Below are 26,739 nucleotides of genomic sequence, written 5' to 3'. Positions count from 1 at the left end.
CAGTGCCCTGCTATATTGGCTTTAATGAATGAATGGAAGAGCTTGAATGGATGTGTACAAGATCACTGAATCCCCAAAAGGTGACAACGTAGTCATCAGACGAAGTCTCCTGAGTGTTGACGTCTAGAAATAGAGACTACGCATAGAACGACCAGAAATGTATGGCAGACAATGAAACGTCACACAAATGTGTGCTGTTTTAGCTTGTCAGGTTCAATTCATTAGCAAAAATTGTCGTGCCGTTGTACATAATATTTTCATTACTATAAACAGTGTATTTTTTTGTTATTTTTTTACTCACACTGGCTCATTATAATAAATATGTCAAGGCGTCTCCATATATTGATGCACCATACTTTTCAGGCACACATTTATTATGGCCCTTATACCGTGTTTGTTGTATTCTTACCTGTTTAATATTATTCACCAGTAACGGTGATGCAAGTTTAAAATGCTTGTACCGCGAGACCGTTGTTGTCTTGTCATATATGCATCAGTATGTGTCTTTGTGTGGCGACTGTGTCAATGGCTATATGTCGTTTATTTTAAAAAGCAGGTGCAGTCTTTACTTTCTGGCTCACGGTGCCGCTGTTGATCCTTGAGGCAGTGCTGTGTTCATACAGCCTCGAGAGCACCACCCATATTCCGCTGCGGAAGGGAAACGGGGGGGCCTCTCACAGTGTACACCGTGCTGGGATTACACATCGCAGATTGGACACACTTTAAAAAAGACAATATTTTTGGCCAGTTGCTGCTAAAATTAGGACATAATATTCTATACGCAAGTGAATTGGAATATACTATCGTCTGTGATTCAATTTGTGGAATGACATAGACCATTTTTGCTTTTGGATCATGGGTCAAGTTTCGGTGAGAACAATGAGATGGCTAGTATTGTGTTTGTTTGTTGTAATTCTCTGTATTCGCAAAACGAGAAGCCAGGTCTCCTACTCGATACCGGAGGAAATGCCAAAGGGTTCGTTTGTTGGAAATATTGCGCAGGATTTGGGACTGGATATAACGCGTCTAATTTCAGGTGGAGCTAGAATTTTCACCGAAGACGGATTTCAGTACCTCGAGCTACTGCGGGAAAAGGGCGAATTGGTTGTGAAAGAACGAATAGACAGGGAGCATCTATGTGGACAGATCTCGCCCTGCAGTTTAAATTTCCAAATGATTATTGATAATCCAATGGATTTATATACTATTTCATTGGAAATTTTAGATATAAACGATAATATTCCAGTATTCCCAAACGACGAGATACAATTAGAAATAACTGAGTCCGCTCTGCCGGGAACTAGATTTGTACTTGAGAGCGCTGTGGATCTGGATGTGGGTGTAAATACGCTGCAGAACTACATGCTGAAACCCACCGACAATTTCGTGCTAAAGCTGCAATCGTCGCCAGACGGCAGGAAGCATGTAGAAATGATGCTAGAGAAACCACTCGATCGAGAAAGACAAGATTACATTTCTTTGTTACTAACCGCTGTAGACGGGGGGAATCCTCAGTTTTCCGGAACTGTAAAAATACATATTGCTGTCCTGGATGCCAATGATAATCCGCCTGTTTTTAGCCAAACCGTGTATACTGCTAGTGTTGTAGAGAATGCGCAAAGAGGAAAATTAGTAACCACTGTCAGTGCATCTGATGCTGATGAAGGGTCAAACGGATTGGTAACTTACTCATTTTCAAGTTCTAAGGATGGTGTCGAAAGCCCTTTCAGTTTAGATGCACAAACTGGAGAATTGAAAGTGACAGGGGAAATTGATTATGAAAAGGCCAAAAACTATGAAATAAATATATTGGCTAAAGATGATGGTAATATGGTAGATTCCAGTAAAATAATTATCGACGTCGCTGATATGAATGACAACGCACCGGTTATCACTATTCTGTCCTCCTCCAGCGCTATACGTGAAGATGCAAAGCCGGGGACTGTGGTAGCTATGATCAACATTAAAGACCAGGATTCTGGAAACAACGGCATTGTTCACTGTACAATCAACGAACATATTCCATTTAAAGTGACTGCGTCATCCAACGCGTTCTACCGACTGATGACTGATGATGTTTTAGACAGAGAAAGAGATCCTGAATATAGTATTACTATTACAGCCACTGATGAAGGAGTGCCACCTTTGTCGAGTAATCTGACTCTAACTTTAAAGATATCTGATGTGAATGATAACTCTCCAATTTTTCAAAAGAGTTCATATCAGGCTTATGTTAAAGAAAACAATAAGCCTGGTCTCTCTGTACTGTCCCTGAAAGCAGTTGACGCAGACTGGAACCAAAATGCCCGTGTTTCTTATATTCTCGAAGAAACGATCATTAATGGCTTGTCAGTCTCCTCATACGTGTCTGTGAACTCTGACACTGGAGTCATCCATGCAGTGCGCTCTTTTGACTACGAGCAGATTAAGGATTTCCAGTTCCGCGTAAAAGCGCAAGACGGAGGATCTCCTCCATTAAGCAGTAATGTGTCAGTTAAAATCTTGATCCAAGACCAGAACGATAACGCGCCGCAGGTTCTGTACCCACTCGAGACTAGTGTCTCGTTGGTGGCTGAAATTGTGCCTCGTTCAGCAGACGTTGGATATCTCGTGACTAAAGTTGTTGCTGTTGATGTGGACTCTGGGCAGAATGCCTGGCTCTCATATAAATTTCTGAAAGCGACAGACCGAGCACTATTTGAAGTGGGCTCACAGAACGGAGAGATAAGAACATTACGCCAGGTCACCGATAAAGATGCTGTAAAACAAAAGCTTATTGTTGTTGTGGAGGACAACGGGCAGCCCTCTCGCTCAGCCACAGTGAATGTGAACGTTGCGGTGGCGGACAGCTTTCCAGAAGTGCTCTCGGAATTCAATGACTTTACGCAAGACAAGGATTATAATGACAACTTAACTTTTTATTTAGTATTGGCGTTGGCTGTAGTTTCCTTTCTCTTTGTTGTATCTTTACTTGTTATAATATCTGTAAAAGTCTACAGATGGAGACAATCTCGCATATTCTATCAGTCCAATCTGCCAATTATTCCGTATTACCCACCCCGTTACGCAGACACTGGGGGTACCGGGACTCTACAGCACGTGTATAATTACGAGGTGTGCAGGACCACTGACTCCAGAAAGAGTGACAGTATGTTCACCAGACCCTGTAGTCAAAGTGTTTTGATAGTGGACCAAAGCTCCACGGATACAATACAGCGCATGCAGAAAGAAACAAACATCTTGGACGAACCGGACTCACCACTACAGGTGAGGGTTTTCTTTGTCATTTGGATATTTTAAATGAATGCATTTCCTTAATTTCCACAATATTACATGGCCAGTATTGTTTTGCTTTATTTTTTGAGTTGATTACACACGTTTGGTTGATTAATTTATTTCGTAAGGCATTATATATGTTATCAATAATTTGTTAAATGCATAGTTTTTTTCTTTGTCAAAACCGAAACTTTGCGCGCACGATTTCAGCACTCCTACCATGGACAGCAACCGTATGCTATACTCCAACTTATTATTATTATTATTATTGTTAATAATAGTAGTGCAAATTAATTTTAACTAATTATTTTATGTAATAATAATAATAGTGATGAGGGTTATTATTCTTATTATTATTTTTATTTTAACATTTAAAATGTAAAAATACATTGATTAAATTTGTACTATCATTAATCTAAATATAATAATAATAATAAGTATTATTATTAGTATTGTTATCATCATCATGACTACAGTTGCCATATTCTATTGGATTGATGAAAGAAGGCAGAAAGACAGTGTTAACTTCGAATTGTGTCTATAGTTCGCCAAGTTGTAAGTAGTCGGTTTGAATCTATCTTCTTAGTGATGTTTGCTCTTTATTAATTTGCTTATATTCTCAATTATTTGCCCATTCGTTCACTTAACAGTATTTAACTTCAGAGCAGCTACATTTTTACCTCATACGGATTGTTCTTTCAGTTGAAGCGGAACCATGTCGTATTTAGGGCTGGTTCTATTCCAGGCTTTGCACGAATCCCAGTTCACCACATACTCTCTCGCTGTAAAACTGAATGTTGTCTTTCTCGTGTTGGGCTGTAAGTGCCGCTGTTGGTTAAGAGGGCGAAATTCTGCACTAGAACATATTAGAGCACCTCCCATATCACTGCGCTGTAAAGAAAAGGTCGCATTACTTCAGACTGCGCGCGCGAGCGGAAAAGAAGAGCTGAGGATATGCGTATTTGTCCTTGATTGTCTTCTATATATTTTGCCGACTGGAATACAAACCTAAGCGTCTGGAAGTACAGATCGATGCTTTTCCTTGTTTGTTTATACGTTTGATATTTCCAAGAACATCACTTTGATTGGCAGAAATGGCCTTCAATGAAAGCTGCGTTGTGAAAGAGCAGAGAGCATTGTTGCTGATTTTACTTCTCTTCATTTGTAACGTTTATTGTCAAGTGCGTTATTCAATTCCTGAGGAGATGGCGAAAGGCTCCGTTGTCGGAAACATTGCTGATGATTTAGGAATCGACATTAAGAGGCTGCAGAGCGGACGAGCTCGCATCATCGCTGGAGACAGCAGTCGGTACGTGGAGCTTAACGCAGACAAAGGAATATTGTCGGTAAATGAGAGAATAGATCGGGAGCTTCTATGCAAACAAACATCTCCGTGTAGTTTCAGCTTTGAAATTATTCTTGAAAACCCTATTCAGTTGTACCGCGTTACTGTAGAGATAATGGATGTGAATGATCATTCCCCGAGTTTTCCGAAAGATGAGGTCAAAATAGAGATCAGTGAATCTACTCACTCTGGGGCGCGATTCTTACTTGACAATGCCTTCGATCCTGACGTTGGAATAAACACCATACAGGGCTATAGTCTCAGGCCCACTGATAATTTCATTTTAAAGCATGAAAGCCGCCCTGATGGCAATAGGTATTTAGAAATAATGCTGCAGTCTCCTTTGGACAGGGAAAAACAGGAGGAGCTGTTGCTGATATTGACTGCAGTGGACGGGGGGAGTCCACAAAAGTCTGGAGTGATGAAAATAAATATTAAAGTTCTCGATGCCAACGATAATGCTCCCGTTTTTACTCGGAAATTGTACAGAGCTGCTGTCCCAGAGAATTCCCCCAATGGAACCGTGGTGATAAACGTAAGCGCAACTGACGCTGACAAAGGTGTTAATGGGGATGTTACGTACGCTTTTAGGCACATTGCATTAAGCGATAACGGATTGTTTAAAATAGACGAAAGAAGTGGGTACATTTTTGTCATAGGACATATAGACTTCGAACAGGCCAATAAGTATGAGATTAACATCGAGGCTAAAGATCGCGGCGGTCTGACCGATTCCTGTGCCCTTATTGTTGAGATTATTGATGTGAACGATAATGTACCTATTATATCCCTGACGTCATCTACGAATCATATTTCTGAAGACGCACTGCCTGGCACAACAATTGCCGTTGTAAATGTTAAAGATTTAGACTCTGGGCAAAATGGTCAGGTAAATTGTTTCATAAATAAAAACAGTCCTTTTGTTATAAAGTCATCCTTAACAAATTACTATACTTTGTTGACTGAAGAAAAGCTGGACAGGGAATTGGTTTCGGAATATAACATTACTATAACTGCAACGGATGAAGGCTCTCCCGCTTTATCTAGTAATAAGACCATATATTTAAAAGTGTCTGACGTTAATGACAATGCACCGATATTTGAACAACGTTCATACGCTGCGACTGTAGTTGAAAATAACTCCCCAGGAGTGTCGGTATTCACAGTAAGAGCATTAGACGCGGACTGCTGCCAAAACGCGCGTGTCACCTACCTTTTAGAAGGCACCGAAATAAACGGCGCACCGGCCTCTTCAATAGTTTCCATCAATTCTGAAAGTGGTGTTATTTATGCAGTGCGGTCTTTCGACTATGAAAATATTAGAAGTTTTAAAATTAATATCCGAGCGCAGGATGGTGGCTCGCCTCCGATGAGCAGCAATGCTACAGTAAACATATTTATCCAAGACCAGAACGATAATGCGCCCCAGATTCTGTACCCAGTACAGACTTCTGCCTCCCTTGTGGCTGAAATGGTACCTCGTTCGGCTGATGTTGGCTATCTTGTCACTAAAGTGGTCGCTGTTGATGTGGACTCTGGACAGAATGCATGGCTCTCGTATAAACTGCTGAAACAGGCAGACAGAGCGCTGTTTGAAGTTGGATTACAGAATGGAGAAATAAGAACTTTACGCCAGGTCACTGATAAAGATCCTGTGAAACAAAGGCTTACTGTTGTAGTGGAAGACAACGGGCAGCCCTCTCGCTCGGCTACAGTGAATGTGAACGTGGCGGTTGCTGACAACTTTCCAGAAGTGCTCTCGGAATTCACTGATTTGACGCACGACAAGAATTACAATGACAACTTGACTTTTTATTTAGTATTAGCCTTGGCAGTAGTTTGCTTCCTCTTCGTTTCATCTTTAGTAGTTATAATATCAGTCAAAGTCTACAGGTGGAGACAATCTCGCACCTTCTATCAGTCCAATCTCCCTGTTATTCCTTATTATCCACCCCGTTACGCAGACGCTGGAGATACAGGAACTCTACAGCACTTGTACAATTACGAGGTGTGCAGGACCACTGACTCCAGACACAGTGACATTAAATACCTCAGACCCATGAGTCAAAGCCTCGTTAGTGTTGATGCAAGTGGTACAGAGACCATGCCGCATGCGCACAAGGAGAGAGCACAGTTGGAAACAGAAGATTCTTCAAAAGAGGTGAGCACTTTAGCCATTATCCATTATCTCACCGCTTTGTCACGTATTGAACTTTTCCATTTGCCCTTACGCCAGTAGCTCTACCCTTAAAATAAATAAATTAAATAAAAACCGCTGCTCTAAATACAGATGCCAAAGCCAAAATGAGCCATGCAGTATTCCAACCTGTCAATACATAATTTTATTAATGATAAAAAGGCTGTATTAAATCAACATAAATCTAAATATGCTTATATCTGGAGTATTCACTGTTATCTTGATTTCGTGTATTATCCATTGATGTATTTTTGCTGGGGTCGAGTGGAAAAGTATTAAGGTACCCAGAAAACAGCTGTAATCCTGGGTGAGCCAGTGCTCGTAGCTGCTATGCCCCAGTGCAAAGCATAAAAATAGTTGACCTTCGGTTAACGTCATAATGTACAAGATGTAAAGGGTGGAAGGTGCACTGGTTCTTTTGCAAATAAATCGCAATGCAACATTTACAGTAACCGCGATCATGTTCATTTGGGCATTCTGTCTGCACTAAGGACTAGAACATGTTGTTTTGTTTCCCTAGACGTTTTTTTATTTTTTAAATTGATGTGCAATTAAAATAATTTTAAGTGATAATTTATAACGGTAATGCTGAAGGCGGGCTCACGGTGCCGCTGTTGATCCTTGGGGTGTGTAAATACAGGCTCAGCTGCACCTCCCATGTTATTACGTTTCACAAGGGGCAGAGAAAGCGTCGCATTCAGTGTGCAGAGAAACTACATGACACACAACTGGTCGCCGATATACCACGCCTGCCTTTTAGAAAACAATTTATTAATGTTTCATACTCGTCTTCTTTTCCTTCGAGGGGTATGGTACTAAAGATATAATTCAATACGGAATACATGTGTTTCTACTCTACGATGGAAGGAATTCTTGTGATCTTGACAATGAAATGGCAAGTGCGGGTCTTCATTGTGAGCGTATTTTGCCTGGGCACTGTTTTCAGCCATGTTCGATATTCCGTACCGGAGGAGATGACAAAGGGCTCGTTCGTTGGAAATATCGCTCAGGATTTGGGATTAGACATCACAAGGTTGGCGAGAGGAAGAGCTCGCATATATGCTACAGACAATAGTGAGTATGTCGAGTTGATTCGTGATAAAGGTGTTTTGGTAGTGAAAGAAATAATGGACAGGGAAGCGTTGTGCGGACAGACCTCGCCGTGCTCTGTTCACTTTCAGATTGTCCTGGACGAACCCATTGAATTTCATGGCGTTACGGTGGAAATTTTAGATATAAACGACAACGCTCCGATATTTCCCAAAAATGAAATCAGGCTGGAGATTAGCGAATTGGCTCTTCCGGGCGCAAGGTTTGTACTGGATGGCGCAGTGGATGCTGATGTGGGTGTTAATACGCTACAGAGCTACACTCTGAAACCCACCGAACATTTCATGCTAAAGGTTCAGCCACAGTCAGACGGCAGTAAGCATGTAGAGATGGTACTGCGGACACAGCTGGACAGGGAAACATCAGCGGAAATGTTCTTGCTGCTAACTGCGGTAGACGGTGGGGATCCCCAGATGTCAGGTACTGCTAAGATTCATGTAACCGTGCTTGACAGTAACGACAATCCGCCTAGATTTACGCAGGCGGTTTACAAAGCCTCTATATCAGAAAATAGTCAAAAAGGTTCCCTTGTTACCACAGTAAGCGCGTCCGATGCGGATGAAGGATCGAATGCCCACGTTATTTATTCATTTTCTAACAGTGTTGACGGCGTGGACGACATATTTGTTATGAATGAATTTACTGGAGAAATAACGTTAATTGGACAAATTGACTACGAAAAATCCAAAAACTATCAACTAAATATCCAAGCCAGAGATGGGGGTGGTCTTATCGATACTGCAAAAATTATAATCGAAATTATTGATGTCAATGATAACATACCAACAATAGCTGTAATGTCATCCTCGAAATCTGTGCCGGAGAACGTCTTGCCTGCCACAGTTGTAGCTGTCATTAATGTTCATGATGCGGATTCGGGAAACAACGGCCAGGTCAACTGCCAAATAAGTGACGATATCCCATTTAGACTTACATCGTCATCGAGTAATTACTATAGCCTGCTGACGGACACTGCATTAGATCGAGAAACAACACCAGAATATAATATCACTGTAATCGCTATAGACAACGGCGTGCCCTCACTTTCCAGTAATTTGACTCTGACATTGAAAGTATCTGATATTAATGACAATTTTCCCATATTTGAAAAAAGCTCATATCAGGCATTTATTGTAGAAAACAATACCCCGGGCATTTCTATTTTATCACTGAGAGCCAAAGACGCAGACTGGAACCAGAACGCGCGTGTTTCTTATATATTAGAAGAAGCAAAGGTTAATGGTGTGTCCATCTCCTCCTACGTGTCTGTGAACTCTGACAGTGGTGTTATCCACGCAGTGCGCTCTTTTGACTACGAGCAGATTAAGGATTTCCAGTTCCGCGTAAAAGCGCAAGATGGAGGCTCTCCCCCTCTGAGTAGTAATGTGACGGTGAAGATATTTATCCAAGACCAGAACGATAACGCGCCTCAGATCCTCTATCCAGTGCAAACCGGTGTTTCACATGTGGCTGAAATGGTTTCTCGTTCCGCAGATGTTGGTTATCTCGTCACTAAAGTGGTCGCTGTTGATGTGGACTCTGGACAGAATGCCTGGCTGTCGTATAAACTACTGAAAGCGACAGACAAAGCCTTGTTTGAAGTGGGCCTGCAGAATGGAGAAATACGAACATTACGTTTGGTCACTGATAAGGATGCTGTCAAACAAAGACTTACTGTTGTAGTGGAGGACAACGGACAGCCCTCTCGCTCGGCTACAGTCAATGTAAACGTAGCGGTAGCTGATAGCTTCCCGGAGGTACTTTCAGAATTCGCTGACTTTCCGCAGGACAAGGATTACAATGACAACCTTACTTTTTATTTAGTCTTGGCCCTTGCGGTGGTTTCATTCCTCCTTATTGTCTCAATCATTGCCATGGTGTCAGTGAAGTGCTATAGATGGAGACGCGAACGATTGTTTTATAAATCAAACGGAAATCTCCCAGTTATCCCCTATTATCCACCGCTTTACGCAGACGTGGGAGGAACCGGAACTCTTCAGCGTGCATATAATTACGAGGTGTGCAGAACTACTGACTCCAGAAAAAGTGACATGAAGTTCATCAGACCTTGTAGTCAGAGCATTATTAGTCTGGACGCCTGTGGAACTCAAACCCTACAGTACGCACCAGAGAAAGGAACCAATGATGAATTGGATAATCAGGTGAGATTTTCCGACTTGATTCCACTTCTCTGCATTTCCTTTATTGAATAGGTATTGTACACAAGGACCACTATCAAGTAATATTACATCTCTTTCTTCTTAACATTTCTTTTATTTTATATGATCAAGATAGTAATCCTCTGGCTACAGCATATGATACAGATAGCTTGAGTATACTAGTATATATATATATATATATATATATATATATATATATATATATTATATTGTGTGTGTGTGTGTGTGTGTGTGTGTGTACACAATATTAGGGTAATAGCCCACTATCTTCATATTCAGTCATTTGTTTCTGAATTATGTTGCATATTTCCCAGTTCCCTGATCATATCTTTGTCTTGATTGGTTCTCTTGGAGCATTAGACATGGGTAGAAATGCAAATTTCGGTGTAACAAAGATTGTAAAATTATTTTTGGGGGGTTTGTTTTGTTCTCAGTTTAGGGATTAAACCAATCAAGTGTTGCTGAAAGCATTTTGCTGCGCAAAAAAATGCGTTTCTAATTCCAAATATGAAAATATTACTATATTTAATCGTAATTCTTATCAAAATTGTATGTGCGTGCTCTTAACTTGTTATATCATAAATAGGCCTCCAGTATCCGCGTTTTTAAAAATTACTTCGCAGTTCTGTACTCGAACTCAGCGCGCCGCTGTTGATCGGTGTGATCCTGTTTTGGAGCACAATTCGTGCAGGACCTCCCCTGTAATTTTCCAGTAACGAGAGAGAAAGAGCTGTACGTATCGTGCAGTAAGTCTCCAATAACCATTCGTGTTGCAAGCTACTAAGCCTTTGCAGCACAATTACTGACGATGAATATTTTCCGACAATAACTGGGATTGCAAAGCAGTTACTGGATATTACTTATTCCATTAAGGATTGTATTTCTTTTGCCTCCTGATTTCTCTAGGACAATGTGGGGTCGAACAATGATATGGCAAGTAAGGCTATTTGTATCTGTCCTTTCTTTCGGTTCAGTGTATGGGCAGGTTAGCTATTCCATTCCCGAGGAAATGACTAAAGGATCGCTGGTCGGTAATATAGTGCAGGATTTGGGATTGGACCTAAATAGACTAAAAATGGGAAATGCTCGTGTGTATACTGGAGACAGCGCCGAATACATTGAGCTGAATAAAGAAAGAGGAGTCCTCCTTATTAAAGAAAGAATAGATCGCGAAGTGCTGTGCGGCAAGACAAGCCCTTGCGCGTTACATTTCCAGATCATCCTGGAAAACCCCATGGAATTTTATCATATCACGGTGGAGATCACGGATATTAACGATAATGCACCGAGCTTTACAAAGAGTGAAATGAGGTTCGAGATAATTGAGTCTTCTCTTCCTAGTGCAAGGTTTGTGTTGGAGAGAGCAATTGATCCGGATGTTGGTGTTAATGGTCTACAAGGATATTCGCTTAAACCAACTGATAATTTCCTCTTAAAATTGCATAATTTGCCAGATGGTAGCAAAAACGTAGAAATGGTTCTACAGAAACCACTAGATAGAGAAAAACAGGATGAGATTTCTTTGTTATTAACGGCAATGGATGGCGGCGATCCGCAAATGTCTGCCACTGTGCAGATACGTATAACCGTGCTGGACGCTAATGATAATGCTCCTGTTTGTGCTCAGCCTGTTTATAAGGCTGCGATTACAGAGAATGCGTCTCCGGGCACAATTCTAACCACAATAAGCGCCTCTGACGCAGATCAAGGCTCTAACGCAAAAGTAGCATATTCTATTTCTAACACTGTGCAGGGTGTTGCAGAACTGTTTGAAATTGATCAAGAAAGCGGTGATGTGAAATTAGTAGGAAAACTGGATTATGAAAAAGAAAAACATTATCAAATTGACGTACAATCTAGAGACTTTGGAGGCCTGTCGGACTCGTGCAAAATAATTGTGGACGTTATCGATGCAAATGACAACAAACCTGCGATTAATTTAGTGTCGAATTCCAAATCAGTCATCGAAGATTCCAACCCCGATACCGTTATTGCAGTTCTAAGTATTCATGATCCAGACTCTGGGATCAATGGTCAGGTTAGCTGCATTATAAACGACAATATTCCGTTTAAAATTAAATCTACATCGCATAACTTTTTCAGCTTGGTAACGGATAATGTGTTAGACCGGGAGACAGACTCTGAGTTTAACATTAATGTAACTTGCACTGACGATGGAGTTTCTTCTCTCGCCAGCAGCGTCATTCTCACCGTACAGGTATCAGATGTGAATGACAATGCGCCGTCCTTTGAAAAGAGCTCATACGAAACATTCATCAAAGAAAATAACCGCCCGGGTGTTTCCATATTTTCTGTGAAAGCCACAGATGCCGACTGGAACCAGAACGCTCGCATTTCATACATACTGGAGGAAGGGACGGTTAAGGGAGTTCCCGTGTCTTCCTACGTTTCAGTGAATTCTGACAGTGGAGTCATCCATGCAGTGCGCTCTTTTGACTATGAGCAGATTAAGGATTTCCAGTTCCGCGTAAAGGCGCAAGATGGAGGATCTCCTCCATTGAGTAGTAACGTGACAGTTAAAATCTTTATCCAAGACGAGAACGATAACTCGCCTCAGATTCTTTACCCAGTACAGACGGGTGTCTCTGTGGTTGCTGAAATGGTGCCTCGCTCTGCAGAAGTCGGCTATCTTGTAACTAAAGTTGTCGCCATTGATGTGGACTCTGGGCAGAATTCCTGGCTCTCATATAAACTGATGAAAGCGGCAGACAGGGCTCTCTTTGAAGTGGGTTTACAGAATGGAGAAATAAGGACTTTACGCCAGGTAACCGATAAAGATGCGGTGAAACAAAGACTTACTGTAGTTGTGGAAGACAACGGGCAGCCCTGTCGCTCAGCTACAGTGAACGTGAACGTGGCGGTGGCGGACAGCTTCCCAGAAGTGCTCTCGGAATTCACTGACTTAACGCACGACAAGGATTACAATGACAGCCTTACGTTTTATTTAATATTGGCCCTGTCTGTGATTTCGTTCCTTTTTATAATATCCATAATTGCCATAGTTTCAGTGAAGTGCTATAGATGGAGACGTGAACGATTGTTTTATAAATCCAATGGAAATCTCCCAGTTATCCCTTATTATCCGCCTCTTTACGCAGACGTTGGAGGCACTGGAACTCTGCAGCATATGTATAATTATGAGTTGTGCAGGACGACAGACTCGAGAAAGAGTGATATGAACTACGCCAGACGTTGCAGTCAGAGCACCATTTGTCTGGAACCCAGTGGAACGCAAACTCTACCGCACGTGCAGGAGAAAGAAGCCACCGCGGATTCAGTGATTGAGGTGAGCTCTTCCGAGTGATGACAGTATTACAATTCATACATTTTTGTTGTGATAATTGGATTTAGATCAGTGTCTTGGGTCAGATATGTTTCTTTTCATTTATTAATTTGTAGCACAATGTATAAAACAGTCTACCGGAGTACTGAAAGAGCAATGAAAGAGCAATAAAACGGTTGTAATGGAAATTTGTTTTTCACGCTCAGGTTGTTGTAGAAATCTGGAAAATTGGTTGAAAGTTTCTGAAAGGAAATAAAAATATTTCACAGGATTTAACTTTTACTTGCATCATAAGCTTTATGATCAATAATACATTTTTATATTGTGGGGCCTGACTATGCAGGAAGCATGACCACATGATTTGGCAGTTAGCCCATGTCGGTTCTTTAATCCAGTGACATTTTCTGAATCTGCGATTTTTATAATCAATATTAGAGGGGCATTGCTGTCTGTGCATCAAATAAATTTGTTTCATGTCTTTTTTCCCAACAGTTCTCATTAAATGATCATGAGACACTAGACGACAGAAGTTTAATTTCGTTTTTAATTTAGAATTCAGTGCACTTGTTCTGTTTTTGAGGACTAATATATTTGCATTTGTGGTGTCATTGTCCTCGTTATATGGCAGGATTACTCAGTGTATTTCCATTATCGGCTCAGGCTGATGAGCTGATTTGTGTGGGACTGTTCATTTGTTCCAGTTTTACCAGCAACAGCTGTGCTTGGTATTTTGCTTTAAAGCTACATAAAAATCAGTAGTTTCATGTTCCATCGTTTTGCCTTTTAATGTCATTTCGAAGACATCTTTATATATCTAGCCTATATTTTTTCTTGATTTGGAAAGAGCAGATTTCAACGGTCAGTATATGAAATATGCGATAGAATTATTTTTTTGTTAACATCTGACTTCTGATTAGTGAAATTAGCAACTCTGATGGTTTTCTTACCACGACTATTAATTAAGAAATTGTTGACCTCTACCAGCTGGTTGACATTTCTGTAAACTAAAACTTAAAAACATAAGTTAAACTAAAAAAAAAAAAATGAATTGTCTTACCTAGAATTTTATATAAAAAGCCACCCAGGCCATATTGAACTCAATATGTAAGAATCATCACCCTCTTCTGGATTACTGGATATGCAATATGGAACATCTTCATCACTTCCTAAATCTCTGAATCAGCGTAATTCCCGGGCACCACTGCTACACTGGCTGCTGCCTTTCCTTTCCTGCAAAACAGTATGGTGTCCATGATTTCAGCACAAACAAAACTGGACAAATCTAACCGGCCTGTCATACCGCTACCATCTCCGCTCAGTAAATTAGCAAATTTACAAAAATGTATAAATTCTGCATTGACATATTGAGAAATTAGTAGAGATATTTGCAGAAATAGTACACCTGGTATGATATTAAATATCAAAGTACAAACTAAATAATTTTGTTAATTAATCATGTTTGCTTTCTTTGCAAAACTTTGCATTCAGTGATTGTAGTATTAGCCCCCATCACTATCCTTCACTACCTTCAAATGACTCATCAACCGCCAGGTTGGGCAATATTTTTAAATCAATTTTAGATTTAACGTTTTTTCTGTTCATGGACATATTTTACTTCTTTATGGTTTCCACCAACAGGAACAGTGCAGTTGTCATCCATCGCCTACTCACTTTCTGTCATACACCCTAATGTTTAGCGCCTGTTTTTAGGGTTTGCTTCTTCTATCAGTGTAAGGAAGTTTAAAAGACCGTCAGTTACGTGCATGTTTACTGAATGACAGTAGAGTGCCGACAGTTGATTGTAACGGGTCCAAAAAAAACAAAAAAAACAACAAAAAAAAAAACAGACCAATCAGGTCTGGGTAGAATTCTCAGTTTTTTTAAAAAATTCTGTGCTGCTAAAGTTTGGTCTAACAGCTGGTTGAGAAATCAGTAGAAGGTTAAAGAGGGTTTGAGTCGTCTAGTTTGAACAGGAGGTTCAAAGGAGGTTAGCTCTAACGTTTTGAATTTAGTTTAAATTACCCCTAAACCGCCTTCAAAATTCAACGGGCAAAAAAGAAAAAAAGGAAAAAATAAACAAATTATAATTATAAAAACGCAACATAAGCTATCATTACATTAAATAACGTCTTTCGTTCCATAAATGGCATACATTTATTACTATAATATTATAATATGTACACTTAAACATAAATGATGGAAACCTTGTTTTTGCAGTTCTGTATTTGAACTCAGAGCGCCGCTGTTGATCAGTGCGCTCCTTATTTGTCATACAATTTCCCAAAGCACCTCCCATGTTATCTTAACATAAAAGACACCAGGATGCAGTCCGTCTTCAAGCCAGTAACTGAGGAGGTCTCGAGACATGCTGCTCTTTTTATAAACAGAAGCGGCTGCTTAAAATATTTCTGGTGAACTGGGATTGCAATCTATTCTGAATATTACGCCTATTTTAAGGGATTGTATTGTATTCACGCTCTCGAATCGTCGGTGAAAATGTTGGACAGAACAATGAAATGGCAAGTAAGGCTGTTTATCTCTGTCCTTTATCTCGGTGTAGTGTGTGGGCAGGTTAGCTATTCCATACCGGAGGAAATGGCTGAAGGGTCTTTTGTCGGTAATATCGTGCATGATTTGGGCTTGGATTTAAAAAGACTGAAATCGGGCAACGCTCGCCTATATACTGCAGACACCACTGAATACATTGAGCTGATTAAAGAAACGGGAATTCTTCTTATTAAAGAGAGAATAGATCGCGAAGGGCTCTGTGGAAAGACAAGCCCTTGTGGTTTACATTTCCAGATCATTCTGGAAAATCCCATGGAATTCTACCACATAAATGTGGAGATCACAGATATTAACGACAATGCACCAAGTTTTAAAAAGAGTGACATGAGGTTTGATATTAGCGAGTCTTCTCTGACGGGAACAAAATTAATGCTGGAGAGAGCGATGGATCTAGACGTTGGTGTTAATGGCCTCCAAAGCTACTCGCTCAAACCGACAGATAATTTTGTACTTAAATTACACAATCAGCCAGACGGCAATAAAAAGGTTGAAATGGTTCTTCAGAAACCTCTAGATCGGGAACAGCAGGACGAGATGTCTTTGGTTTTAACAGCAATGGATGGTGGCGATCCGCAAATGTCAGGTACTGCGCGGATATATATAACGGTTCTCGATGCAAACGACAATGCGCCTGTCTTTACGCAAGAGATTTATAAGGCTTCTGTTCCCGAGAATGCGCCTAGAGGCACTGTTTTAACTACAGTCAGTGCATCTGACGCAGATCAAGGTTCAAACGGGAAAGTAACTTACGCTATTTCCAACACACTGGAGAACGCAGCTGAATTGTTTGAAATAGATCAAGATACCGGTGTTGTGAAATTGATCGGAAATCTTGATTATGAAAAAGAGAAGCATTTTGAAATTGACGTGCAAGCAAGGGATTATGGCGGACAGTCAGACTCTAGTAAAGTACTTGTCGATGTAATCGACACAAACGATAACAACCCTGTTATTAATATCATGTCAGTATCAAAGCTGATTTCCGAATATTCCAATCCAGGTACAGTTATTGCAATTATCAATACACAAGACTTAGATTCGGAAACGAATGGTCAAGTCAGTTGTTTCTTAAATGAACACATTCCATTTACAATGCAATCAACATCAAATAATTTCTTTAGTTTGGTTACTGAGGATACTGTGGACCGGGAAATAAACTCCGATTTTAATATCACCGTAACTTGCTCTGATGAAGGAGTACCCTCTCTCTCCAGCAGCGTCGATCTCTACATACAAGTATCAGACGTCAATGACAATGCTCCGATCTTCGAGAAAAGCTCGTACGAAGCTTACGTTAAAGAAAATAATAGCCCGGGCCTCTCCATATTTTCAGTGAAAGCTAATGACGCAGATTGGAACCAGAATGCTCGGGTTTCTTATATACTGGAAGAAGGGACGGTTAATGGAGTTTCTGTGTCTTCATATGTGTCTGTGAACTCTGACAGTGGAGTCATCCACGCAGTGCGCTCTTTTGACTACGAGCAGATTAAGGATTTCCAGTTCCGCGTAAAAGCGCAAGATGGGGGCTCTCCTCCACTCAGTAGTAATGTAACAGTGAAGATATTGATTCAAGACCAGAATGACAATGCGCCTCAGATTCTCTATCCAGTCCATACTGGTGTGTCTCTGGTGGCTGAAATGGTGCCTCGTTCAGCAGATGTTGGCTATCTTGTCACTAAAGTTGTCGCAGTTGATGTGGACTCTGGACAGAATTCATGGCTCTCATATAAACTGCTGAAAGCGACAGACAGGGCTCTCTTTGAAGTGGGTTTACAGAATGGAGAAATAAGAACTTTACGTCCGGTGACTGATAAAGATGCTGTGAAGCAACGATTAACTGTTGTTGTGGAGGACAACGGGCAGCCCTCTCGCTCAGCCACAGTTAATGTGAACGTGGCGGTGGCCGACAGCTTCCCCGACGTACTTTCGGAATTCACTGAACTTCCAAAGGACAAGGATTACAATAATAACCTGACTTTTTATTTAGTCTTGGCTTTGGCTGTAGTTTCAGTACTTTTCATTGTCTCCATCCTTTCCATTCTGTCAGTAAAATGCTACAGATGGAGACGTGAACGATTGTTTTATAAATCCAACGGAAATCTCCCAGTTATTCCATACTACCCGCCTCTTTACGCAGACGTCGGAGGCACTGGAACTCTGCAGCATGCGTATAATTATGAGTTGTGCAGGACTACTGACTCGAGAAAAAGCGATATAAAGTACGTCAGACCCTGCAGTGAGAGCATCATTAGTCTGGACACCAGTGGAACGCAAACTCTGCCGCACATGCAGGATAAAGGGGCCAACGAGGATTCAGAGTCTGAGGTGAGCTCTTTCGAGTGATGACGGTATTGCAGTTCATAGTTGCTTTTTGTTGAGAAAAACCATGTTGCCATTCGATCAGTGTCTCAGGTCAGATATTTCTCTTTATTTTGTTATTTGCAGCTTCAGTACATTTTTTTCAGACATACATGGCACTTACGGGTAATCAGTTGTTATGAACGTGTATTACTTTTATTACATTCTGTGATTTCTTATTTTATTTTGCTTACCTTATTCACATTTTAAACTGTTTTCTTCTTCTGAATTACACATGCATTCCTAATCTATATAACTGGCTACCAGAATAGTAGGATGAAAGGGCAGTGATACAGCAGTGATGGAAAATACAGTGTGGTCTGTAAGTATTCGCACAATTTTTGTTGTACTGGCATTGTACTTCAGCACTTCACATTTGAAATAAAACAATAAACATGAGGTTAAAGTGTAGACTATCCATTCTAATTTGAGGGTATGCATATCTATATTTGGTTATCTGTGTAGGAATTACAGGCTTCTTATATGCAGTCTTCCCATATTGGGGATCATAAGTAATTGGACAAATGTACATAATCTTGAATGAAGTCATCGTATTTAAAATTTGGTTACAAATCCTTCACATTTGAGAAATGCCTGAAGTCTCCCACCCATATATATCGGTAGATGATATATATGGATATATCAAGCCCTCATAATGAGAGACAACAGCAACAGACTCCAAATGCAAATGCTACACCTAGAATAATCTTTTACTTTCTTGTGCACGAACAGCATGCAACAACACACACAAAAGGGCTTTAAATCCTACCCAGATCACCCAATATGGATGTAAATACCCTCAAATCAAAGTGAGGGCAGTCTGCCCTTTAACTTCACTGTTTCATTTCAAATGCAATGTGCAATCCAATGTACAGAGCCTTAAAAAACAAGAAATGTGTCACTGTCCTAATCGTTAGAGACCACATTGTAGGTCTTCCTGTCGTTTATATTTGAGCTGAAGTTTTCACAAATCAAGGGGAAAATTTTATTTTACTGGAATTAATGTGTTATTCATATGTAACAGTGTTTATTCAACTCTTAACAGATAACATTTGGTCCCACTCTGGAATGTCGGGCCAAATGTTATCTGTTAAGGGTTGAAGTAACACTGTTAGAGATTAATTAACCCTGGACATTTTACTGTGTGTGTATGAGGGAAGAATGACCATGTGAACAGACCATTTGACCCACGTTAGTCCTTGTTTTTCTGTGCCTACGTGCTGTAAATGATCCCCGGTGTCATTTTCATAATGTGGAATGTTTTGAATCGGTGCCTGCTTGGGCATTGCTGTATGCGCATAAAACGTTTCGTGTCGTCCTGTTAAAATAATAACTGAACTCGTAAAGACGGCAGTTTGATTCCATTCTGAATTTTGAATTTAGTGCACTTTATGCTGTTTTCTTTGTTTTTAAGGACCACTGTCTTTGTGGTGTCATCGTCCCTGGTGTATGTCCGCATTACTCAGTGTGTTTCCATTTCTGGCTTAGGCTGGTAATGGGTATGATGGCAGTGCAGGCCTACATACTGTCAGTGCTTTGTCTTTTTAGACATTCAAACCTACTGGAAAACCATTGGTTTCCCGTTCTATTGTTTCGTCTTGGAATATTCCATTGAATAAATCTGTATGCATTTATGTATTTTCTTGATTCATTGAATAATAATAATAATAATAATAATAATAATAATACAGTTTAACAATGCAACACAAGCCATAACTACATCAAATATCATATTTCCTTCCATAACTGGTGTACATTTATGTTCATTATTATATGTGGATTTAATCATTATATATTTTGCAGTTCTGTATTTGAACTCAGAGCGCCGCTGTTGATCGGTGCGCTTCTGTTTGTGAGCAGTTTTCAGGCAGGTCCTCCCATGCCATCTTAACATAAAAGAGAAATCCGTGAGCCGTCCGTCCATTAACCAGTTACTGGGGAGGTCTCGAGGTGTGTCTGTCTTGTTTCAGAAGAACGGTTCGTCAGAATATTTTCTTCTGAACCGGGATTACTACACGTTCTGAATACCACGCTCATTTGCACGGATTATATTGCGTTGAGGCTTTCACGTCGTCGAGAAAATGTGGGATAGAACAATACAATGGCAAGTAAGGCTATTCGTCTCTGTCCTTTCTCTCAGTTCAGTGTGCGGGCAGGTTAGCTATTCCATACCGGAGGAAATGAATAAAGGATCGTTAGTAGGTAATATAGTGCAGGATTTAGGGTTAGATATTAAAAGATTAAAAATGGGAAATGCTCGTGTATATACTGGAGACAGCGCTGAATACATAGAACTGGATAAAGAAAGGGGAGTCCTCCTCGTTAAGGAGAGAATAGATCGCGAAGGGCTGTGCGGAAAGACGAGCCCTTGCGCTTTACATTTCCAGATGATTCTGGAAAGCCCCATGGAATTCTACCACATCACTGTGGAGATCACAGATATTAACGATAATGCGCCGAGTTTTAAAAAAAGCGAAATGCGGTTTGAAATCAGCGAGTCGGCTCTTACTGGAGCAAAATTCATGCTGGAAAAAGCCATGGATCCGGACGTTGGTGTTAATGGCCTTCAAAGCTACACCCTCAAACCAACCGCTAATTTTATCCTTAAATTGCATAATCAGCCAGACGGTAGTAAAAAAGTAGAAATGGTGCTGCAAAAATCTCTAGATCGGGAAGAGCAGGCAGAGATGTCTTTATTGTTAACAGCAATGGATGGTGGCAATCCGCAAATGTCAGGCACGGTGCAGATACATGTCACGGTACTTGATGTAAATGACAATGCGCCTATCTTTACTCAAGAGGTTTATAAGGCTTCTATTACTGAGAATGCGCCCAGAGGCACAGTTGTAACCGCAGTTAGCGCCTCTGACGCAGATGAAGGTTCTAATGGGAAAGTAACGTATGCCATTTCCAACACGTTGGACAATATAGGCGAATTGTTTGAAATGGATCAAGATAACGGTGCTTTGAAATTGATCGGAAATGTTGATTACGAAAAAGACAAATATTTTGAAATTGACGTGCAGACTAGAGATTATGGAGGTCTGTCCGATTCTTGTAAAGTAATTATCGATGTCGTTGATACAAACGATAATAACCCTGTTATTAATATCATGTCACATTCTAAATTAATTTCCGAAAATTCCCATCCAGGAACAGTTATTGCAATTCTCAACATACAAGACCCGGATTCTGGGGCTAATGGCCGAGTCAGCTGCACGCTAAACGAAAACGTTCCATTTGAAATTAAATCAACATCAAATGGCTTCTTTAGTTTGGCTACTGAGAATGTTTTGGACCGGGAGACGGACTCTGAGTTTAATATCACTGTAACCTGTTCTGACGAGGGAGTGCCTTCTCTCTCCAGCAGTGTCACTTTAAATGTAAAGATATTGGATGTGAATGACAACGCTCCGGTCTTTGAAGTGAACACATATGAAGCTTACGTTAAGGAAAATAACAGTCCGGGTGTTTCCATATTTACTGTAAAAGCCAGAGACGCTGATTGGAACCAGAATGCCCGTGTTTCTTATATACTGGAGGAAGGAACTATTAATGGCGTGCCTGTCTCCTCGTATGTGTCTGTGAACTCTGACAGTGGAGTTATCCACGCAGTGCGCTCTTTTGACTACGAGCAGATTAAGGATTTCCAGTTTCGCGTAAAAGCGCAAGATGGAGGCTCTCCTCCACTGAGCAGTAATGTAACAGTGAAGATATTTATCCAAGACCAGAACGACAACGCACCTCAGATCCTCTACCCAATACAGACTGGTGTCTCTCTTGTGGCAGAAATGGTTCCTCGTTCAGCAGACGTTGGGTATCTTGTCACTAAAGTGGTCGCTGTTGATGTGGACTCTGGACAGAATGCATGGCTCTCCTACAAACTGCTAAAATCGACAGACAGAGCGCTGTTTGAAGTAGGTCTGCAGAATGGAGAAATCAGAACTTTACGTCAGGTCACAGATAAAGATGCTGTGAAACAAAGACTTACAGTAGTTGTGGAAGACAACGGGCAGCCCTCTCGCTCAGCCACAGTCAATGTGAACGTGGCGGTTGCTGACAGCTTCCCAGAAGTGCTCTCAGAATTCACTGACTTAACGCACGACAAGGATTACAATGACAGTCTTACATTTTATTTAATCTTGGCCTTGGCAGTGATTTCGTTTCTTTTTATTATATCCATAATTGCCATAGTTTCCGTGAAGTGCTATAGATGGAGACGAGAACGATTATTTTACAAATCCAATGGAAATCTCCCAGTTATTCCATATTATCCGCCGCTTTACGCAGACATTGGAGGCACTGGAACTCTGCAGCATGCGTATAATTATGAGTTGTGCAGGACGACAGACTCGAGAAAGAGCGATATGAAGTACGTCAGACCCTGCAGTGAGAGCATCATTAGTCTGGACGCCAGTGGAACACAGACACTACCCCATGTGCTGGAAACGGGGGGCAGTGATGATTCAGAGAACCAGGTGAGCCTGTTTGACAGATGGCAGTAGTTGACTAATCAAAGTTTACTTCCTTATTTAATTAAATAACTATCCGTAGTAAATTAATGTTGTTCTCTTTAATTTACATTTGTATTTCACTAACTCGCACTTAAATGTTGTTTTTTATAATTACACAACATCACTAATCTGTGTTTTCGGGAAAAAAATCAGAAACTTGAATTAATTTGTAACTTAGCTTAGGATGCCTATCGATTGAATCGGGCGGAATCTACATTACCTTTTCAGTCATTTGACCCTAACTTCTGTTCAAACATGCTATTGTTGCCTGTCTTATGTAATGAAGTGTTCCTGTGTTGTTTTTTTTGCCGGAACCTGTTCAAAGTAATTTACGAGTGACAGCAGCAGTTTCAAATATTGCTTCCCATTAACGATGTGCTGGTCTACCAGCACTTTATTTTTGAGTCCCATATCAAAAGTAAAAATTGATTACTTCAAAAAAAAAAAAATATTACTTCAAAATACATTTTCTGCAATTTCAATTTAAAAATGGATTTCAGTGCACTTCTGATTGATCCATTATCTAAGGCAGATCCTCAAGTCAATACTAGTATTTGCTTGCTTGTTTGCTTGCTTAAGTATGCACTTTTGAGAAGGTTAACTTTTTGTTCTTTGTGTCACAATTACAATTTTTACAGCTGCTTGGAAATTATATGCTTTTGTCTCATAGTATCTTCTTCGTAGAGAAGGTTGCACACATCTGAAAAGAACTGTATTTTGGGTTACTACTGAGTGAAGACTGGTGTGACAAAGTTGTATCATTTCAAACCCACTGCGATAACTGGGTTATCTTCTGAATTTACTTTGATTTAATAAATGAACAGCATTACATTTTTACTTTCTCTGCTTTCACTACTTTTTTTTATTTCAATAGATAAAGTAGCAAGCCTTCTTGGAGAATCTGTTAGTGGTGTAACTAATCACTTTCATTCAATGCGCAGTAAAATGTTCTCTCTTGATACAAGTCTTAGTTTATATGCGTTCACTCCGCATTAAAGGCACTATACTAGTGTACAATGTGCTTTGTCACAGTTGATTTTAAACCGAGTATTGTGCTGTGACTTAATGCTCGTTCACATTTATTTGTATCAATTGTATGTGTATATTTACATTATGTCTTTAAAATTAAATTAAGATTTTGCAATTCTGCATTTGAACTCACAGTGCCGCTGTTGATCGGTGTAGTGATGATTATGAGGACATTTCCAACAGGACCTCCCCTGCACTCTCCTTGTAAAAGAGAGAAAGAACTGCAGGTCTCGCACAGTCCATCTACGCATCACTAACTGCTGCTATCTCCAGCTTCACTTGTTTGAACGGGGACGAAAATACATTTTGAATTATAACGGGATTACAATATGTTCTATATATGAGGCATTTTATGGCGGATAATATTACATTTGTACTCTCAAAACGTCGGAAGAATGTCGCGCAGAACAATGGCAAGGCAAGTACGTCTGATCATCCCTGCACTTTTCCTCGGTTCAGTGTTTGGGCAGATTAACTATTCAATACCGGAGGAAATGCCTAAAGGATCACTAGTCGGTAATATAGCGCATGATTTGGGTTTGGATTTAAAAAGACTTAAACTGGGAAACGCTCGTATATATACAGGAGACGGCACTGAATACATTGAGCTCAATAAAGAAAGGGGAGTTCTCCTTATTAAAGAGAGAATAGATCGTGAAGGGTTGTGTGGAAAGAAGAGTCCTTGCGCTTTACATTTCCAGATAATTCTTGAAAATCCCATGGAATTGCATCGAGTTACTGTGGAAATACTAGATATAAACGATAATGCACCGAGTTTTAAAAAAAGCGAAATGCTTTTGGAGATCAGCGAATCGGTTACAACCGGGGCAAAATTCATGCTAGAGAAAGCAATGGATCCGGATGTTGGTATTAATGGCCTCCAGAGCTACTCGCTCATACCAACCGATAATTTTATGCTTAAATTACACAATCAGCTCGACGGTAGTAAAAAGGTAGAAATGGTTTTACAAAAACCACTTGATCGGGAAAACCAAGAAGAGCTGTCGTTGATATTAACAGCCATGGATGGCGGCGACCCGCAGTTGTCAGGCACTGTGCAGATACGTATAACCGTACTCGATGTAAATGACAATGCGCCTATTTTTACGCAAGAAGTTTATAAGACATCTGTAACAGAAAATGCATCAAAAGGCACTGTTTTAACAACAGTCAGTGCATCCGATGCGGACAAAGGAGAAAATGGGCATGTCACGTTTTCTATTTCAAATAGTATCGATGGGGTGTCTGAGCTCTTTGAGATAGACGAAAAAAATGGTGATTTGAGATTAGTTGGTCAAATTGATTATGAAGAGACAAGGCATTTTCAAATAGATATTGAAGCGAAAAACCACGGTGGGTTATCTGATTCCAGTAAAATAATCGTAGATGTTGTTGACGTGAATGATAATAGTCCTGTCATTAATGTAATTTCAATATCAAGAACGATACCAGAAGACTCACCATCAGCCACAGTGATAGCTATGGTCAGTGTCCACGACCCGGACTCTGCAAATAACGGCAAAGTCGTCTGTGCTTTGAATGAATACATTCCCTTTAGTATTTTATCGACCTCGCCCGATTTCTATACTCTCGTGACAGAAGCATCTTTGGATAGGGAGTCGCAATCTGCCTTTAACATAACTGTAACATGCTCTGATGAGGGACTCCCCTCTCTCTCAAGCACTGTAACTCTCATGGTACAAATATCAGATGTCAATGACAACGCCCCTGTCTTTGAAAATCACTCATACGAAGCTCAAATTAAAGAAAACAACAGCCCGGGACTCTCTATATTTTCAGTAACAGCCCATGATGTCGATTGGAACCAAAACGCTCGTGTTTCTTATATTTTGGAGGAAGGAACTATTAATGGCATGCCAGTCTCCTCTTATGTGTCTGTGAACTCTGACAGTGGAGTCATCCACGCAGTGCGCTCTTTTGACTACGAGCAGATTAAGGATTTCCAGTTCCGCGTAAAAGCGCAAGATGGAGGCTCTCCTCCGCTGAGTAGTAATGTAACGGTAAAGATATTTATTCATGACCAGAACGACAATGCGCCTCAAATCCTCTATCCAGTACAAACCGGTGTCTCTCTTGTGGCAGAAATGGTTCCTCGTTCAGCAGACGTTGGGTATCTTGTCACTAAAGTGGTCGCTGTTGATGTGGACTCAGGACAGAATGCATGGCTCTCATATAAACTGCTAAAATCAACAGACAGAGCGCTGTTTGAAGTAGGCCTGCAGAATGGAGAAATACGAACTTTACGTCAGGTCACTGATAAAGATGCTGTGAAACAAAGACTTACTGTTGTAGTGGAAGACAACGGGCAGCCCTCTCGCTCAGCTACAGTGAATGTGAACGTGGCGGTGGCGGACAGCTTCCCAGAAGTGCTCTCGGAATTCAGTGATTTAACGCACGACAAGGATTACAATGACAGCCTTACGTTTTATTTAATCTTGGCCTTGGCAGTGATTTCGTTCCTTTTCATTATATCCATAATCGCCATCGTTTCAGTGAAGTGCTATAGATGGAGACGTGAGCGATTGTTTTATAAATCCAATGGAAATCTCCCAGTTATTCCATATTACCCGCCGCTTTACGCAGACATTGGAGGCACTGGAACCCTGCAGCATGCGTATAATTATGAGTTGTGCAGGACGACTGACTCGAGAAAGAGCGATATGAAGTACGTCAGACCCTGCAGTGAGAGCATCATTAGTCTGGACGCCAGTGGAACACAGACACTACCCCATGTGCTGGAAAAGGGGGGCAGTGATGATTCAGAGAATCAGGTGAGGTCCCGACTCTCGGTGAAAGTATTTACTATGTAACCTACATTTCTGTCAATTTTTTTAATG

At 40.6% G+C, this 26,739-nt stretch overlaps 1 protein-coding gene and 3 pseudogenes across 29 annotated transcripts in view; all 4 read left to right on the top strand.

Annotated features, from left to right (window-relative positions):
* LOC118223390 (protocadherin gamma-C5-like) overlaps window positions 1–26,739 on the top strand; it is a 247,865-nt gene that overhangs the window by 130,098 nt on the left and 91,028 nt on the right. Inside the window, exon 1 of one of the 29 annotated variants that reach the window (XM_035409852.1) lies at window positions 557–3,267. The exons of 26 other annotated variants lie outside the window; for them this stretch is intronic. In XM_035409852.1, the coding sequence (XP_035265743.1) occupies window positions 856–3,267 (2,412 nt within the window). In that variant the 5' untranslated portion in view covers window positions 557–855. Of the gene's footprint in view, window positions 1–556; window positions 3,268–4,165; window positions 6,783–7,482; window positions 10,091–26,739 lie in introns of those variants that run through there. 2 more of the 29 variants (XM_035409856.1, XM_035409844.1) reach the window with 2 other exon arrangements.
* LOC118223412 lies at window positions 10,614–13,396 on the top strand (annotated as a pseudogene).
* Window positions 13,810–18,284, top strand: LOC118223410 (annotated as a pseudogene).
* Window positions 23,486–26,643, top strand: LOC118223411 (annotated as a pseudogene).

The sequence above is a fragment of the Anguilla anguilla genome, chromosome 3 (genome assembly GCF_013347855.1).
Source record: "Anguilla anguilla isolate fAngAng1 chromosome 3, fAngAng1.pri, whole genome shotgun sequence".
NCBI lineage: Eukaryota > Metazoa > Chordata > Actinopteri > Anguilliformes > Anguillidae > Anguilla > Anguilla anguilla.
The sequence above is the reverse complement of the archived record's forward strand: the minus strand, read 5'-3'. Positions and strand labels throughout refer to the sequence as shown.